The 19,769-nt window shown below is 37.1% G+C and overlaps 1 protein-coding gene across 2 annotated transcripts in view; it reads left to right on the forward strand.

Annotated features, from left to right (window-relative positions):
* HNMT (histamine N-methyltransferase) overlaps nucleotides 1–11,259 on the forward strand; it is a 41,121-nt gene extending 29,862 nt beyond the window's left edge. For both annotated transcript variants that reach the window (XM_070581250.1, XM_008523866.2), the window contains one exon: nucleotides 10,552–11,259. In XM_070581250.1, coding sequence (XP_070437351.1) covers nucleotides 10,552–10,907 — 356 coding nt within the window. In that variant the 3' untranslated portion in view covers nucleotides 10,908–11,259. The remainder of the gene's footprint in view (nucleotides 1–10,551) is intronic.
* The last annotated feature ends 8,510 nt before the right edge of the window (nucleotides 11,260–19,769 follow it).

Raw genomic sequence — 19,769 nt, forward strand, 5'->3', positions numbered from 1 at the left:
TGTAGGCAGCTGGTATATTTCATCTTCATTATGAAATTCTTGACATGGCTCCTGATCATAGTCAATTAATTAACACAGTATTAGGAAAGTCCTTCACAACAGCTCTCAGTTTAGGGAGTCTAGTGGAATTAAACATCTATTTATTTTTTTCTCTTGAGAAAATATGTCTTTGTTGTCTATATATAAATTCTCTTTTATATAACAGAGCAAATACAAATGATAGGAATTTTTTAAATGAGACTAAAAATAGTAAATATATTTACCTCCTTTTTGTCCCTTGAATATCTCTTTTCCCTCTGTGATGTTTATTAATAAACAAAGGTTTAAATATTTTAGATTCTATCAAATTAGATTAATTTGCATTTCTAGAGCCGTTATCAATATTGTTCATTATAGGTTTTCTCAAATAACTATCAAAAATGGTTTGCTTTGTTTGTTTTGTTTTCCAAAGAAGGCATTTGATCATGTCATGTTGCCTCCAGTGCAATAGTAAGTACCACACAGAGAATATAACTAAACGTGTTAGCAAAAGAAACATTGACATTATTGAGTTCATTCGTTCGTTACTTCTTTCATTCAGCAATGATTGCCCACACAGTGCTAGGCAGGCCGATTCTAGATGTACAACAGCCTCTGTCTTCCTAAGCTTATACCAGACCCCATACTCAAAAATCATATGTCACAAAATTCATTTGTTCTTCAACATGAGGGACGGCTTTAAGTATGGCAAACATGGTTGTTGCCTGTAATCTTGGGTTTGAACTGATGTGGGAGTTTGGCAATAGAGAGTTCCTGTACACAACCTCTTGCCCAAGAGAAAGTTTTGATATACTATTTTTATCTCTGGTTAGTTAAAAATATTCATTTATATGGGAGATATCTGTCTGTCTTCCCATCTAGAAAGGCTTATGTAAACTGGATGCTTCTTACTAACCTCTCTCTAAATTAGGACACTTGGGTAAAGCATTTTGTACTATATTTAGGGATACAAAAGTAAACTTAGTCATCAACATTGAATGCAGTCAATTCTTGATCATCTGTATCAATAATACAGAAACAGTGTTGCAGACAGAAATAGAAATTCATCCAGAAGTCATATATACTTGATTTTAGAATATATTTCATATCAGTAGCAGATCTACTCATTTATACTTGGTTTATTCTAACATATTTTCAGAAGTTAAATATTTGAATATCAGAATGCAGCTCTATGAGTATGAGTTTATAACTCCCAATAAGAAAAAGCCTGCCTAAGATTTAGAAATGGCATGAGTAGTCTACAAGCAACTGAGAATTAACTAAGTGCCTTATGGATACACTCTTCTGCTGGCTATACCATGAATGAGTTAATACAATCCATGTAAACTAAAATAGGCCCAGTGTAAACTAAAATAGGCCCAGTGAAATTATGATGATACATGAAGCAAGAATGCTGAGGCATTTCCCAGCAGTGTGAACTTGCTCTATGAGTCTTAGTTTATTCAAGGGCTATTTCTGGATAATCATACCTACATCATATTACATCTGTGCATATATGTGGTTCATATGTACTATGTATACATACATTCCTGGGGAAAAATCAAAAGAAAAGGAGTAAAAGCTCAAAGATCAGCTTTTTAAAAAAAAGGTATTTTGAGTAGAAAATTATTCAATGTAATTTGATGGTGGAAATTTTTTATTCACTTTTTCAAGATGCAGTTCCACAATTCTTCATTACTACACATAGCATAGGATACAAGTGTCCCAAAAAGGAAAACATTGTTAATAGATATTGTTCCTAGACATATGAATGCAACAAATAACAGTTGTCAAATTATTAAAGGGACTCTAATGATGTCCTTCCTTTACCATATGTACTTCTTTCTTAGAAGAGATTTATACAGCTATAGAAGAAATGTTATATATATATCTTCTTAAAAGAAGAACCACTTAGCAAAAGGGGAAAATAGATTTAGGAATTTTATTTTGGATTTTCCACTTCTCTCCTAAGGCTGAAAGTCATAGTTTCATTGCCTCTATTTATCAGAAGAGTTGTTAAGTAAATAAATTAATTAAAGATAAGTAAAATGTTTTAAAAAAATAAACCATCTTATCCAATGTAGTTTCCTTTACAGTTAAAGAAAATATTCTACCTGAAAAGGGAAATAACATTGTTAAATATGTTGATCTTGTCATCGACTTGGGAATGTCTCCAGATTCCCCAGTCTTATGGGCTCCTGCTTAACTCTTAAAAATCCAGAGTAAGTGAAGAGCCGTCATGTCAAGTAACTTGGGTTGTCCCTCCCCCTCCCCCGACTCCCGAGGATTCCTGGGGGTCCGGCTTACGTTTTCCTGATGGTGGCCAGCCATTGTTTGCTCCAAATGTCTGCTCCCAGTTTAACTTTTGATTTGTCTCCAAACCTTGCATGTGCTGCAACTACCTTTCCCATCTTGTTCTGGTTTGCCCCCAGCACGGACGTAGCCCTACCTCCTTCATTCTCCAAAGTACCATTCTTTGATTTGGGGAGATGTTGAGATCTATGGAGAGGAAGAACAGCAGATACGGAATTCCGCATCAAAGTCCTACAGCCACTCTCTTTCTAGCTTTTCCTTTGCTAGGTCAGGGCCCACCTCCCTTGCACTAATTCCTCATGAACTTCTCAGACCTCACCCATATTCTCTCAGCTCAGTACTTTTCCTAAGACATCAGATCCATCATCCCATCTGTCTTATTTATTATATCGAGCAACTTAACTCCTTTTTCCTCTACCTCTCTCCCCTAGGTAAACCTGTGTACCTATGAAACTGTCTTAACAATACATTTCCCTGAGATAAATTATTTTGCCCCCTCAGTGTATGGAAAAGACCGCAGTTTCCTTTTTAAAAAATAGCAATAATGGCTTTGTTGCATTAATAAAGCCAATACAAATACAGCAGTCCCTCCGTATCTGAAGTTTTGCTTTCCACAGTTTCAATTACCTGTGGTCGACTGCAGTCCCAAAAATATTAAATGGAAAATTCCAGAAATAAACAATTCATAAGTTTTAAATTGCACACTGTTCTGTTGTATGATGAAATCTCACACTATCCCATTCTGTCCCGCCCCAGATGTGAATGATCCTTTTGTCTAGTGTATCCACACTGTATATGCTACCTGTCAGTTAGTCACTTACAAGCCATGTTGGTTTTAGATCAACTGTCACAGTATCACAGTGCTCGTGTTCAAGTGACCCTTATTTTACTTAATAATGGCCCCAAAGCACAAGATTAGTGATGCTGAGGTAGGGGAGGAAGACAATTCCTCTATCCTCTAGGTCCTTCTGGCTGGTCTAAGATTTAAATTGACATGAGACAGAATAACAGGAGAAAATCAAACAAAGCTTTATAACAATGAATACATGGAAGAAACCCAGGAAAGCTGAGTAACTCACCAGAATGGCCAAAGACGCCACCTTAAATAACATTTTCTCCTAAAGACAAAGGAGTATGTTGGGGGTAATGGTTTGGGACTTCAAAGGGGAGGAAGGCAATTCACATGGAGATGGAAAAGCAAATGTTTGGTAGACAGCACTTTGAACAGAATGGACTTGGCAAGGACGCTGCCAGTCTACCTATCCCCAGAGTTATCTATGGTGATGGCCTGTCCCCAGGACAGGCCTTTTATCTTAAATTCTTTTAGGTAGTTAGGGGGAAGGTCAAAGTTTCTTTCAGAGTCTTTTGTTCTTAAAAATAAGCCAAAGAGGCACATTTTGAGGTGGCCAATTCTGATCCCCCACACTGGCAATTCAGATATGCCAAAAAGAAGCCTAAAGTGCTTCCTTTAAATGAAAAGGTGAAAGTTCTTAACTTAATAAGGAAAGAAAAAAAATAGTATGCTGAGGTTCCTATCTATGCTGAATTTTATTACAGTATATTGCTATAATTGTTCTATTTTATTAGCAGTTATTGTTGCTAATCTCTTACTGTGCCTAATTTATAAATTAAACTTTATCATAGGTATGTATGTATAGGAAAAAACATAGTACATATAGGGTTTGGTACTATCTATGGTTTCAGGCATGCATTGAAGGTCTTGGAACATATGCCCCTCAGATAAGGGAACTACTGTACACAGGTCAACTTTTGGAAAAATAGATCAAGCTCAATTTCCAACATTGGAAACAAATCTAATCACAAGAAATTCCCAATCAGATTTATTTTGTATCATTGTCAATCAACAAGTATAGGATTTTTTTTAATGTTTTCATTGCAGTAACATTGGTTTGTATTATTATATAAATTTCAGGTGTACATCATTATATTTCAATTTCTATGTAGATTACATCATGTTTACCACTCAAAGACTAATTTACAATCCATCACCATACACATGTGCCTAATCACCCCTGTCAGCCTCCTCCTTCCCTGCTTCCCCTCTGGTAACTACTGATCCAATCTCTGTCTCTATGTGTTTGTTTGTTGTTGTTTTTATCTTCTATTTATGAGTGATATCATATGGTATTTGACTTTCTCCCTCTGAGTTATTTCATTTAGCATCATACCCTCAAGGTCCACCCATGTTATCACAAATGGCAAGATTTCATCCTTTTTTATGTCTGAGTAGTATTCCATTATGTATATACACCACATCTTCTTTATCTATTCGTCCACTGAGGGGTACCTAGGTTGCTTCCAAGTCTTGGCTATTGTGAATAATGCTGCAATGAACATAGGGGTGCATATATCTTTACGCATTCATGTTTTCATGTTCTTTGGATAAATGCCCAACAGTGGAATAGCTGGATTGGATGGTAGTTCTATTCTTAATTTTTTGAGGAATCTCCATACTGTTTTCCATAGTGGCTGCACCAGTTTGCACTCCCACCAGCAGTGTATGAGGGTTTCCTTCTCTCCACACCTTCTCCAACACTTGTTATGTCCTGTCTTGTTAATTATAGCCATTCTGATAGGAGTGAAGTGATATCTCATTGTAGTTTTGATTTTCATCTCCCTGATAGTTAGTGATGTTGAACATCTTTCCCTGTGCCTGTTGGCCATCTGTATATCTTCTTTGGAGAAATGTCTGTTCAGATCTTTTGCCCATTTTTTAATTGGGTTGTTAGTTCTTTTGTTGTTGAGATGTATGAGTTCTTTGTATAGCCTGGATATTAACCTCATATCAGATATATGGTTTGCAAATATCTTCTCCCAATTGTTAGGTTGTCTTTTTGTTTTGTTGATGATTTGCTTTGCTGTGCAGAAGCTTTTTAGTTTGATATAGTCCTATTTGTTTATTTTTTCTCGTTTCCCTTGCCCAGTCAGACATGGTATTTGAAAATATGCTGCTAAGACCAATGTTGAAGATTGTACTGCCTTTGTCTTTTTCTAGAAATTTCATGGTTTGAGGTCTTACATTCAAGTCTTTAATCCATTTTGAGTTAATTTTTGTGTATGGTGTAATATAATGGTCTACTTCATTCCATTGCATGTGGCTGTCCAGTTTTCCCAACACCATTTATTGAAGAAACTTTCCTTTCTTCATTGTGTGTTTTTGTTCCCTTGTTGAAAATTAGCTGTCCATAGATGTGTGGGTTTATTTCTGGGCTCTCAGTTATGTTCCATTGGTCTGTGTGTCTGTTTTTGTGCCAGTGCCATGCTGTTTTGATTACTATAGCTTTGTAGTATATTTTGCATTCCAGGGAGTGTGATACTGCTAGATCAGATTGTGGACAGCAAATGCATTTGAGAAAGCTCCCAGGTCTTCTGTGGTGCCTGATCAACTTCCCTCCTTACCCTTGTGAAAAAACCATTGCCCTAAACTGCCTTCTTAGCGTTTCTTAAAACCTCATTCTCCATACCTTCCCAATGAAAATATTCCTTAAACTGGAATATTGCCCTAAAACTTGGAACACCTACAGGAAAATGTTTTATACTAGGCTCTGTTTTTATCAGGTTTCTTGCAGTCATTTTCTAAATGGAATTTGCTTCATCATTACCTAGAAGAGAAGTAAAGAAGCCTATTCTGTGTATTTCCTTTGTTTCAGGGCACAATTGTTATCCATAGCTGCATTGCCATGCAGAAAACTGAATGCTCATTGTAGACGGATTCAGACAAGCCTAGAACTAGTCATTAAATTAAATTTCTGAGAGCACACATCTAGATAGATAATGGTGTGTCTGGATCAACATCTTGCTCTAAACCGTCATCTTAAATATGCCACACAGCTAAGGCTCTTGCCTGGCCATCTCATTCAGACACTGACCTGTTACTGAACTGATGAGTTATTTCTCTGAATAGGCTGAACTACTCATATGGACACTCATTTTTGAAATTTATTAGATCATACGATAATGAAATATGGAGTCAGTTTTTAGATTTAATTATGTAGAGCACCTAACTTGGCTACGGAGCCATGTGTGTTCAGCCATATTTAAAACAGAGTCTGTAGTCTTCATCCTACATTGACTGCATAGGATAGTCATTGTGTAGATTTGGTTCATTCAGTGGTTATTGAGCTCCTACAGTCAGTCACTGCCAGGCTCTGAAGTTTGCAAAGATGACTATGACTTTTCCTCTGCCTTTGAAAGGCTCCTAATCTATTGGAGGATTCAGATACGTAAACACTTTCAGCAGTGTGCTAAATTTCCTATAAGAGGCATATGCAAAGTTTAAGGAGAGTTCCTTGAGAGCAGAGGGCTCTGCCTCTTACCTCTAGTCTCAGATCTTTGCAAAGCCTTTGGCACCTAGAAGATACCCAGTAAATATGTTTGAATTGAACTGGATTACTGTTTATTATTTCTGCCTTATAATATCCAAACTACAACTAGTTCTGAATGTCCATCCAAAAAAGAGACCATGTTTTAGCTAAAAGTGACTTCATGATGGATGTGGAATCAGAGATTACAGAAAGTTCTGGAGATTTGAAGATGGATTTAATAAATAGAAATAAAAGACTCAATAAAGAAGATACACATGTTCACACACATGCACGCAGACAAAAGCAATGAAGGGCAGGGAAGTGAAACTAATTAGGAAAAGAAAAAGACATTGAAATCAGAATTAAGTGACAGCAGCATTTACTGGTCAGCCTGTTAGAATACGTGTTGCTTGAGGGAAGAGAGGCTTTCCTTTGTGTTTCTAAGTATCCTTTACAGAAGTAGCCCAGCTCAGTAAATAGTCATTTAATTATAACGACCAGAAATTCCTCATTATGAAGATAAAAGATTTGATTTGGGGATGAAAAAGAAGAGAAATAAGAACAAAAGAGGTGGATTTTTAAAATGAGGAGTATCCCACAATAAAATGATGTCTATGGCATGTTTTTCTGCAAATGTTGGAGCCAGGCCTTAATGGAGAGAGTTGCTAATTAAAATGCAATTTATCTGGTTAAGGGAGATCAGCCAGGAGAACACTGAAGTTTTCTGTCCTTCCTTCTCCCTACCTGACTAAGGAAGGAGGCACATCATGGTATGTTATTGTTAATACAGTGGGAAAAACAGAATCTGGTTTATATCACTTTGAAAATAAAGTTAACACCATATGTTGTGCCCACTGAGAGCCATTATGATAATGCTTCCGTCAGAAAGTGTATAATTGCTCAGCTCAGAAATGGCACCAAGTCACAGAACACTGACACCAGCACATTTTCTGCAATTAGTGTTTGCTGCTTCTTTCTCTGCCAGGTTAAAAATAATAATAATAATGATAAGAGAGCCCCTCCTCAACCTCTGAAATATTTATTTTCTTGTTATGTCTTGTTTGTAGGCAAATTCTTATTTGGGCAAACAATCACTGTCTTCGGAATGAAAGATTTTTTAATATATACTCATGACCCTCATTTTTTTTCATTGAAATGAGGTTTTATTTTTTTTTTTCTCCTTCATTCCAATTCTACCTTCTCCAGGAGCATATCCTGCAGTGATCACTCCCTCTTCTGAAATATTAGTGGAACATCAATTATCTAGGCTATTTATTATTCACGATTTCCTGCCTTGGATAGTCTCTTTTGTTAAGTTAAATCGGGGGACTTTAGCCTAGTCCACGGATGAGGGCCAGGGGTCTTTGAGCATCCTATAACTATTTGCAGAACCGTGTGGGAAAGTATCATTTGTGTATTTTCCTGGGGAATCAGTTTCTTTCATTAGATCATAAAGGAGGTTTGGGAAACAAAAAATCTCAAGTATTTGAAATCTTCACTGAAAGTTCATAGAAAATATAGGTTCTCTCTTATATTGCTTTGGCCAAGTCTAGCTTAATTTCCTAACACTTCAACAGTGTTTACTATAGACAGTCATGGTTCTAAGTGCCTTGCTTTCTTAACTCAGTTATTCCCTACAGCAATTCTATAAATAGATTCTATTATTATTCCTGTTTTGCAGATGATAAAACTGAGGCAGAGGCTCATAAAGCTGGTAAGAGGAAAGTCAGGCTTTGCACTCAGGGAGCTAAGCTTTAGAAACCACCCTTAATTACTGCACTGGATCAACTGTGTATGTAACAACCCGGAATTACATGCATTCATTAGAAGGTCCATAAATAAATGCTCATTTGTTTTGATTTATTATTATTATAGGTTTCTGAACAGCAAGTTTGCTTTTTCACAGTCTCAAGATTACAACCAGTGGAAATACATCATCAAACTAATTCCATATAATGTTCATTTATTTTGTAAATACTTATTACCCATCTGCCATTACACATTACACATCTGTGCTGAGCATTGTGCAATGATTCACTTACATTATCTTTTTTAATACTTGCAGTTGCCCCTGATGTAAGTATGGTTATCCCCATCTTATAGATGAGAAAACTGAGGTCCTGAAAGACTAAATAACAACCTCACCTTATTCATGAAGTGTCAGAAGAACAGTCCAACCTATGTCTCTCTCCCTCAGATGCTGCATCTCTTAGCATCTACGCTGGGCTGGGTTTTCAGTTAGATGCAACAGATATTGCTAAAACATCTTCTAAACTTGGGTACAAAATTTGTGGGGATCAGCCCAGTCTGAGGCAGCATCTTATGAGCGGATAGGCATGAGAGGCTACCTCATCTTTGGTTGGAGTAAATCATCATTGTATTTACTGTGCTCGTTCTTTCCATTTCAGTTTTTACTCTTAGACCCTCCACTGAACTCAAGACTCACACAAACAACTGCCTTCCTCCTGTCACCCCCTGAATGTCCAATAGGTATCTCAAGCTTACGTTTTCAGAATGAGATGCCTGATGATACATTTAAAACTGCTCCTCCCTCATTCTTCCCATTTCCAATAATAGCAATTCTCTCTTTTCAGGTGCTTGGGCCAAAATCATTGAGGTCATCACTGACTCTTTTCTTTCACTCATACCCAATATCCAAATTTTTGGCAAGTGACATTGAATCTAGGAATGTAATATATAAAAGATCCAACCACTTCTCATCCCTTCCAAGTTCGCTGGTCCAGCTTACCATCATTTATCACCCAGATGATTGCAGTAGCCTTCTTATTGTTCTCCCTACTTCCACCCTTATGCCCCTAGAGTCTAGTCTCATCTGCGTGGCCAGAGTGACCTTATTAAAACTTAAATCAGGTTAAGTTACTCTGATGTTGTGTTGTCCAATATGGAAGACACATTTGACTATTGAAGTTGAAATTTAAATGAATTAAGATGAAATAAAACTTAAAATTCAAAATCGTCCCATTCACGACAACATGGAGGGACCTTGAGGGTATTATGTTAAGTGAAATAAGCCAGATAGAGAAAGACAATCTCTGTATGACTCCACTCATATGTGGAGGTTAAACATGTAGACAAAGAGAACAGATTAGTGGCTACCAGGGGAAAAGGGGGGTGGGGGGGTGGGCGCAAAGTGTGAAGTGGTGCACCTACAACATGACTGACAATAATGTACAACTGAAATTTCACAAGGTTGTAAACTATCATAAACTCAATAAAAATTTTTAAAAAAATCATTTTCTCAGTCACACTAGCTACAGTTCAAATGTTCCATAGCCACAAGTGGTTAGTGGCTACTATATTGGACAATGCAGATATATAACATGTCCATCAGTCCAGAAAGTTCTATTAGATAGCGCTACAATGACTTCCCATCTCACACCACATGACTTGGCACCATATCCACTCCCATCACCACCTATCCAACCTTATTTCCTTCCACTCTACTCTTTGTTCACTCATTTCCAATCTCACTGGCTTCCTGACTAGTTCTTAACATGCCAAGCATGTTCCTGCCTCAGCTCCTTCACAGTTGCTCTTCTCTCGTCCTGGAGTAATCTTCCCTCTGATATCTACATGGCTTGCTGTCATGTCTCTGCTCAAATATCACATTATTAGAGACTTTCTGTGACCACCCTACATAAAACAGCAACTCATCCAACTCTTTGAATCTCCTTATTCTTTGCTCTGATTTATTTTTCATTAGCAATTAGCACCATCTGATGTGTGATTTATTTACTTATTTATTTAACTTTCTCTCTCCCACCCGCACTTTACTGACTGCTCTACTCCAAGCCCCTAGTGTACGTACTGCCTGGCGGAGTAGGTAAATAAAAGGAAGAACAATTGAAAGCATGAACTTTGTTCTGTTGCACAGGAACCAGTGGCTGGAGAAAGCTATGGAAAAAGTACGGACCGCGCTTGCCCCGGGATGACCTCTGCCTATATGTCACATCTGTTGACCTCACTCAAATGCTGGACAAGTTGGGGATTAAGTATGAATGTTACGACCTTCTGTCCACCATGGACATATCTGACTGCTTTATTGATGGCAATGAAAATGGAGACCTGCTTTTGGATTTTTTGACAGAAACCTGCAACTTTAATTCAACAGCACCACCTGATCTCAAGGCAGAAATTATGAAAGATCTGCAAGAACCTGAATTCAGTATAAAGAAAGAGGGAAAGGTTCTTTTTAATAATAACCTGAGTTTCATAGTGGTTGAGGCATAAATATCATGAGAGTGTCTTCAAAAATTATATTTTGAACATGTTCATCATTCACTTATTTCTGTATTAAAATTACAAATATATCTCATAACATAAATAAAGCATTGTCTCTTTCATGTAAAACCTAGAAAATTCCAAGACATTCTTGGAGTTCCACGTAGAATCATATGACTGCTGGTCTTATCCCCATCCTTTCTCCAGGTAAAGAGACCGCTTGCAGGCTAAATACTGCGTCAGCTGGAAAAATGAGACAACTAAGTTTCACTGGCTTATTGACAATAAAATCCTTTCCATTTGTTGATAGTACTGGAATTTCCCAGAATACTAATAAAGTGTATGCTATGAATTCTTTAAATACTAGTAAAGTATATACTTATTGATACCTTGAACACTAAGAAAGTATATGTTTACTGATTTTCCCCCTTTTGCAAAGAAGTATTTGTCTTTGTACATTCCTCTATTGTAGTTTCTGTCTTATTTTTATTGATTACTAAAAAGTAAGCACTTTTGGGATATTACAAAATTAACTCTTTGTCATGTGTTGCCATTTCCTCCTATTTTGTTTTCCCTTTTAATTTTATCTATGATTTTATAATATTTTGTTTCTTGATATACTGATGTTTTTCTATTTTATTCAGTCAAATTTAATTTTTTTCTTTTTTTAATTTCTGGGTTTTTGACACGTGTGTGTGTGTGTGTGTAAGACTGTCCCTGAGCTAACATCTGTGCCCATCTTCCTCTATTTTGTATGTGGGAGGCTGCCACAGCATGGCTTGATGAGTGGTGTAGGTCCATACCCGGGATCTGAATCCATGAATCCTCAGCCACTGAAGCAGAGTGTGCAAACTTAACCACAACACCACTGGGCTAGCCCCCTGACACATTTTAAAAAGGTCTTCTAAAACCAAAGTTTTAAAATATTAACATTTTTTATCATAATAATTTTATAGTTTCACTTTAAAAAACTAAATCTTTGATATGTTTGAAATTTATGTAAGTGTAAAGAGTGAGGCTGAGAACAGCTGTTTCCCCTCAGAAAGATAGCCAGCTGTATCAACACAATTTACTTGAAAAGAAGAAAACCTCCACTGACTTAAAATACACATTTTATCATTTACTAAATTTCCAGAAAAGCTTGAATCTATTTCAATACTCTATCGTGCCTTATGTCACTCAGTCTAAGATCTCCTCTAAGATCAAGTCATCTTCGGACAAGAGGATTTCAGGGGATTTTTGAAAACTTATTTGATATTTTTAATTTTATCTTTGATAATAAACATCTATCATTCTTATAAAAACAATACATCTATTTAGATAAGTAAGTAATTTGATAATAAATAAATATATTTTTAAAGTGAGTCAATAATTACCACTCCCTGTTGGAAACAAAACAAGAGTAAGGTATTACTCAAGAGCTCATGAATCCTGATTCTCCAGTGATGGAGCCTTCCACACAGCATGATATTCACTCTTTCACACTATAGAGCTACCGCTTAATGCTGCAGTAGAATCATTTGGAAGAGGTACTGCCCCTCCCTGATGATCTAGCTGAGGCCCAGGGAGTACACTGGAGGACAGAGCCTATTCATGCTGACAAACCAAGCTTTGTTGCTCATCATAAGTAAAACTGACTTGCATTGCTCTCTTTTCTTGGACAACTTCATCAATGTTTTTTGAATTATAAGTTCCAACAGATGAAATGACAGTTATCCAATCAGATTCCTGAATATGAACCCTGAACCATTAATCATACTGATATGTACTACTGACAAAGGAAGTACACGAGGCACACATAATTGATGGATATGGGCCATGATGATCTTAAAAAACTTCACCAAAAGGATGGAAATCAAGACTACAGGGCGAATTATGGCCTTTTCTAAAAAGCACACGCTTAAAGATAGAAAAGAAAAGCAGTCTATAGATGGATATTTGTAAATATGGCCCTTTTCGCATCTCTATATAGCCCTTAAAATCTCACCTGCTTCAATTTAATGTAACGGGAACAATCAAGATTTTTTAAAGAGAAAATCCTCATGAGTACCTACCAGTCAGTGGTGTAAAGCTGCATAGGTGCAAGGGATGGAACTGTTGGCTTCTGCCTGCACTGCATGATATTACAAAGGATTTGTGGCAGTCACATATTGACTTTTCAACTTTGTTCTTGTGGTTCTGAAAAAAGCTTGCAGCATGAATTGGAATGTTGTTTTATACATCATTGTACATCTCCCAGTGATTAACATGGTGCCATGCGTATGGAAGATGCTCAATAATGGTGTTCAGTGAATTCTTTCTCAAGTATCTATCTTACACCTGTGTGTTTATATTCTTATTGTAAACATATCTCAAGAAACACAAGAAAACTGTTTGTTGCCCTTAGTATTAATATAAACCTTAACTTTATTTAAAGTGTTTCTGGCCCTTTTTTAAATTTGTTGTTAGGGAGTATTGCCAAAATCCAAAGAGAAAACATTAGGTGGAGCACAGTATTTGAAGACCTTGATATTTGCTTATAAAAATTGGCAACTTTCTTGATTGAAAGCTCTGCCAATCTGGGCAAAAAAATTTTCAAATTTCTGGTGTGCATCCATATAAACAGATGCAAGGGTCACACAGAATACTAGATCTTAAGTCTGTGAAACTGCACAGACCCAAATATATATTTAATGTATTTAAAATGTTTATTTAGTAAGAAGGCTAACAGAATATTTTGTCATATTAAAAGCATATTTGTAGGTATTTATCTGATCAGAATATTATTTCTAAGAAAACAAGGACTTCTTGCTAAGCCCCACAGGGGAATAAATGTATAAAATAGTCTTGTTAGATGGAGTGGCAAGACCAGAAATCTTGGGTTCAAATCCTGGTTTTGTTAATTACTTGCTAGGTGATTTCAGGCAACTTATTTTTTTACTATTCTCACATTTCTTCATCTTCAAAATGAAGATAATCATAGTTCTTGCCTCAGAGGATTGTCATGAGGATTCCAGGAATTAAGCTACATAAATACACTCATAAAGTGTCAGACTCATGATGAATTTCAAAAATATTAACTATGATTATTAATTGCTCATAAAAATTCAATATAAAATGCAAAGAAGACAAAAAAAGTTAAAATTAAGGAAAATTATGACTGAAGCTAAAGGAGTCAACCTACTTCCTTGACCTTTCTAGCCAAAGGCATATGGCCTTTCCGTGTCTATTAGAGCTGAGCTGGTGCTTCACAAAGCCCAAGGTGCCACCAGGACTGGGACAGTTAAGCCTCATCTTAGGGAATCTGCCTGCCTGATGCTCTAAGTGCTTATTCTCTGTACCATGAGAAGTGGCCCCCTCCCATCCCTGTCTGAGGGTGGGCAGCTGACAAGGATGACAACTCATAGGCTGGCCAGAAATTAACTGGAGTGGTTTCTCTAGAAAAATATAAAATGGATTCTTTTAGTTCTTCTCCTAGAAATTTGGAATTACAAATTTTAGGAAATTAGGCCTTGATTCTATCACTCATTCATGAAATATACATTCAACCAATACTTACTGTGTGAGGCATTGCTCTAAGCAAGGAACGTACTGTAATAAAGAAAACAAAGTTTGTAACGTCCCTAACCAGATTTCTATTGGGAGAGCAGACAAAAAAATAAATATATGCCAAATAGTGATAGGCACTGTTAAGAAAATAAAAGTAGATAAGGAGAAAAGGGTACCAGAGGGTATAATTTTAGTTGGAGTAGTCAGGGAAGACATTTTTAAAAGGGTAAGATTGTGGACAGAGATTTAAATGAAGTGAAGGAGCAAGCCATGTGAGGAATTGGGAGACCATTTCAAGAAGGAAGTGCAAGGACAAAGGCCCTGATGTGGGTGGGAATGAGCTTACAAATCTGAAGAACAATCAGGAGGCTAGGTGGCTTTCTACATTAGCTGAGCTGACAAGTCATAAGATAGATTCAAGTCCGGAGGAGGCACTGTGGGCCAAATGCGGGAGGAATTCACTAGGATGCCACAGTTAGAAAGAGAGGAATGGAGCAGACTTGAAGAGAGAACGAGGGATGCCGGGAGTATAAGACCACATGGCCTTTGAATGAGAGATGAGCTTTGGCTGCCTCAAGTAATGCTCTTCACCATTTCCAACTCCTCTCTCTGTCTATCCTGAAGACAAATACCCTTTTCCCCAAGGTATCCTTGTGGGTATCTGCCTCTGCCCTCTCAAATGTCCTAGTTAGAACAGCATGTAAGATCTCATCTGATTCTTAATGAGTTTGAAAGATTGATGATTATCCCATTTTGAAAGTGAGGAAGCTGAGATCCTGACAAGTTAGTTCAGCTTACTTAGCCCAGCAATCAAAGCATGTTAGTAACAGGTGTTAAGCTAGACCCTATACCTTCTGACTTCACACTATGTGTCTACATATTAGGCAAATTAAATTTATGATCCTCTTTCATCTTAGATGCAGCTTATCTTTAAAAAGAGTGAGACTTTATAGAACTAAATTGCCTTTGCCCTCAAATGTCAGTCTGCACACTGAAGGGGATCTGATTACAAAAGGGAAGATGAAGCAGTCGAAGGGTCAAAGGGTAGTATAAAAAATCAACTCCTTGAATGATGAACTAGCACTCTTTCTAAACACCAGGCTTCACTAATGTTTGTTTTAATCTAGTCATAAATACCTGGGTTATCCCAACCATTTGCCTTGACTTTTGCCTTTATTTCTCTACCTCTGTTCCTACGAGGTCCCAGGCATCATCAATTTCATGTTTAAATTATCTGCCACCCACATCCTAGTTCTCCTATGATTCATACACTGTGCAATACACATCCATAGTATGCGATCAACTAATGCAGGGTAGTTAAAGCTACGGATCGTGTAACCCATTTCTCAATGTGATATACACCATGAAAAGGCAACTGCAGTAAAAAGGGAGATGATTTAAGAGCCTCCCTGGGCAACGACAGTCACAATTTCCAAACGTGCCAAAAATTCATTAGGGCTCCATGTCAGATTGCCATAATCTCTGTACCAATGGATTAATAAATACAGTGATGTGCTGTTCTGGAGGCTGCAATGACACATTGTGGATATTCTGTATAAGCAGCGTCTTCCTATGATCATATTCTTCTCTTGAAGAATTATCTGTGTTTCCTGATTCGTCTTAATGATACTTGAAGGACTTTGCAAACAACCTGCCCAGGGTAGAAAATGTTGAAATAAATCACAGGGGCCATCAACCACAGTCCAAGCTTGGTGAGTTCTCCAAAGACATTTGATACAGAAGATGCAGGAAAATGTCAGTACCTCTATTTATGTCTTACAGCTAACTAATTTCATGCTAATTTCATTTCTATACTGTGATTCCTTTTTCTACATGTGTTGATGGATGGGCTTCAGGAGTTAATTCTCTAGTTTCCGATGCAGGCACACTGGACATAAATCCCAGGGTTTTGTAGAAGAGGCCATTGATCCATGCTACTTATTATCAGCACAAGCACATTGCAGCCTTGGCTTATTTAGCAAGATATTGCTACTGTTCTGCAGGTTTTCCAAGAGGCTTAATCTACTCCACAATAGCTTTTAATGGGAGGTGCTTTACAGCCTTTATGGTTTGTTTATTATTATTTTTATTAATATTTTTACTTCTCCAGGTCTGATTGGGAGAAGAATCTGAACTCTTTCTAATTTTATAAAAGATATCCAGAAAATGGGACAAGGAAATTAGTGAGGGCTTACTGCTTCAGAAGAAATCTCATGGGATGGATTTGTTTGGGCAAAGTTGGCAACCCATCGGTTTCCCATCTGTGTGTCCTAGGAAAGTTGGAGTAAACATTGGCTCCGAGGCTTAGCTGCTTCCCTGTGTTTTCTTTGGTCTCTCTAATTTATAGATTTCCTGCTTGAAAAGGAGTTGATCGTGGAGGAAGATTCTTTGCTAAATAAAACCAACCTTAAAGAATTTTAAGTACTCCACATTAATAATAGTTAATAGTTATTGAGGGCTTATGATGTGTTTGGCACTGTTACATTATTTAATCTAATCCTCATAATATGCTTATGAGGTAGTTACTATTTTTATCCCAATTTCACAAAGATGGAAACTGAGGTTTAAGTTGCTTATATAACTTCCGCCACATTCTCATGGCTGGTGGAACCAGAATTCCATCCCACACAGATGAACCCCAGAGACCATGTTCTTAACCACCACATCTTGGCTGCCTCTAATAGTGACTCGTTGATTCTCTGTTCCTTTCTCTCCTAACTCTCAAAGCCTCATTATAGTAATTACCTCCTAGCCTCCGAATTTTCGCTCTATTTCCTGGGGACTAATCTCACCTGGTGACTCTGGTACAAAGAGAGCACCTGTCTGGCTTAGTCAATTTTGATCCAACAATGTATTACCTTCAAAGGGCAGCTCGTACATGGCTGTGGCCTGACCTCTTGGGCAGGGGAGGACAATCCCAGTGAATTGATCTATCATTTTGATCTTGTGTAAACGTATTCTCAGTTATTGGGTATCCACAGAAAAAGAGACTGTGTAATGGCAAATAATAAGGCCTGTGTAGCTCCAGCTGGCCAGAGAGTTGTAAGGTAACATGGCAGAGACTGTTTCCTAATAGCAATTCTCCTTTTCTTCTCTAGTAACATAATATCTAATTTTTAATTAGATACATGGCTGCCCAGAGCAAGACTACATTTCATACTCCCTTAGAGCTACATGTAGTCAGATGACTAAATTCCAGCCAATGGGATGTGAGAAGAAGTAACACAATTTGAGGGTTCTGCTGACAAAAGAAGAGGTATGTTCTCCTCTTCTGCTTTTCTGGATGACTGGAATGCAAATGTGATAGTGAGCTATCTCAGACCATGCAGACAAGAGCAGCAATGCCATAGATAATGCAGAGCAACAGGTAGAAGAAGCTGGATCCCTGGACTTGAAAGAGCCGAGTGGCCACCTCAGGGTGGACTGCCTACCCATAGACTGTTATATGAGAGAGAAACAACATTCTATCAACTGTGTACAATGTTAACTTATTGGGAGAAAGATTATGCCCTGACTACAACAAGTAGGGTAATCAGACCCAAGTCTTTCCCATCTTTTTCAGAATCTTTTTTCTAATCTATAAACCAGGCCAAAAGGAACACTGAGAAAATAAGAGAAAAACTTTGGAAAATACAACATAGGTTCTATTGGGTCTAGGAGCATGGGTCACTATTTTTGAGGAAAAAAAATTTTTTTCCAAATAGGGCAAAATACCAAGATAAAAAGTGTACCCATTTTATCAATCACCTGAATTCTAGATGTTTAACCTGCGTGATGTCAAATACTCACCTAGGAGATGACTTATTTATTCATCACAGTATTTAGTTCTGTTTCAACAAGTTATGGAGACATGAATATCAACAAATGCTGTAAATCATACCCAAACACTGCTTTTAAAGTGTCAGTAGGTAGAAGAATCACCTAGGAGGCTAATTAAATATGCAAATTTCTTGGTTCTACTCTAGATCTGAACCATGTGTGAGGCCCAGGAATCTGACTTTTTATAGATCAACCAGATGATTCTCTGGCTCACCAGAGCCTCGAAACCTATAAGGTACTGAAGCTTGTAAGGAATATCGATAATAATCATAATAGAATAATTGTAGATATATTGTCATTCACTGATGTACCTAGACAATATTTCTCTAAATGCTGCAAATAATAAAATATCTGAGATGAACTGAGCACTTATGTGTCAGGTACTATACAAAATTTTGACATGTAATTACATTTAATTTTCAAAATAAAAAGGGATTCTTTACGTATTATTCTCAGTTTTTAGATGAAAACTGAGTTTGGATAGGTTTAGATGGATTTGTACACAGCGTAAGCTAAGAAGCGGCAGAGTTGGGTTTCTTCTCCAAAGACCAAGAGCCTAACTCTTATTTTATTATTTTCGGTGAGGAAGCTTGGCCCCGAGTTAGTATCCATTGCCAATCTTCCTCTTTTTGCTTGAGGAAGATTGTCCCTGAGCTAACCTCTGTGCCAATCTTCCTCTATTTTGTATGTGGGACGCGGCCACAGCACAGCTTGATGAGTGGTATCTAGGTCTGTGCCCAGGATCCGAACCCACGAATCCTGGGCCGCCAAACCGTAGTGTGCTAACTTAACCACTATGCCACTGGGCCAACCCCAAGCCTAACTCTTAGATGCCAAGGCCTCTCATTCATTCTTAGCTCCATCATCCATCAGAGGGAAAAACCACGGTTCAAAGGTTATTCAAGTAAGGACAGTAGTAAATGCACAGGTGTTCATATGTCCATACCCACCATTTGCGAGATATCATATAGGACTTATAAAAAAAATGAACTCATGGATTAGAAGAAAAGGAAGAACATTAAAAACGTGTTTTATGAATTTAAAGACCAATTTTTTACAAATCTTAGCTGTTACAAACACACACACGCACACTTGATAAATGCTTTCAAATGGATTCCCATGATTGTGCCTACTCTATTTTCATAATTCAAAATTCACTATAATTTAACTCAAAATCTTTTGGTGAATTGTTTCTTTTTTTGTGTTTTAATTTTATTGAATTTTGTTTTTTGGTGTATAATTGTCTAAGCTGTGGTTAGCATTTTTCAATTTTGTCAGTTTTTATAAATGTATATATATGTATATAGACCATATATGTGTGTGTGTCTGAGTGTATGCCACACACACACACTTCATATAAACAAAAGTCATTTATATAAGCACTTCCACACTTATATCACAGCTCTCAATCTCTATAGCGAGAGGAATTGTGATGTGGATTACAAATTTATGTTAATTTAACATGAATACTTGTGGGTTTTCTTAATTTGAAATAATACTTAAATAAGCAAGACACTAGTATAT

This window comes from Equus przewalskii, chromosome 17 (genome assembly GCF_037783145.1).
Source record: "Equus przewalskii isolate Varuska chromosome 17, EquPr2, whole genome shotgun sequence".
Taxonomy (NCBI): domain Eukaryota; kingdom Metazoa; phylum Chordata; class Mammalia; order Perissodactyla; family Equidae; genus Equus; species Equus przewalskii.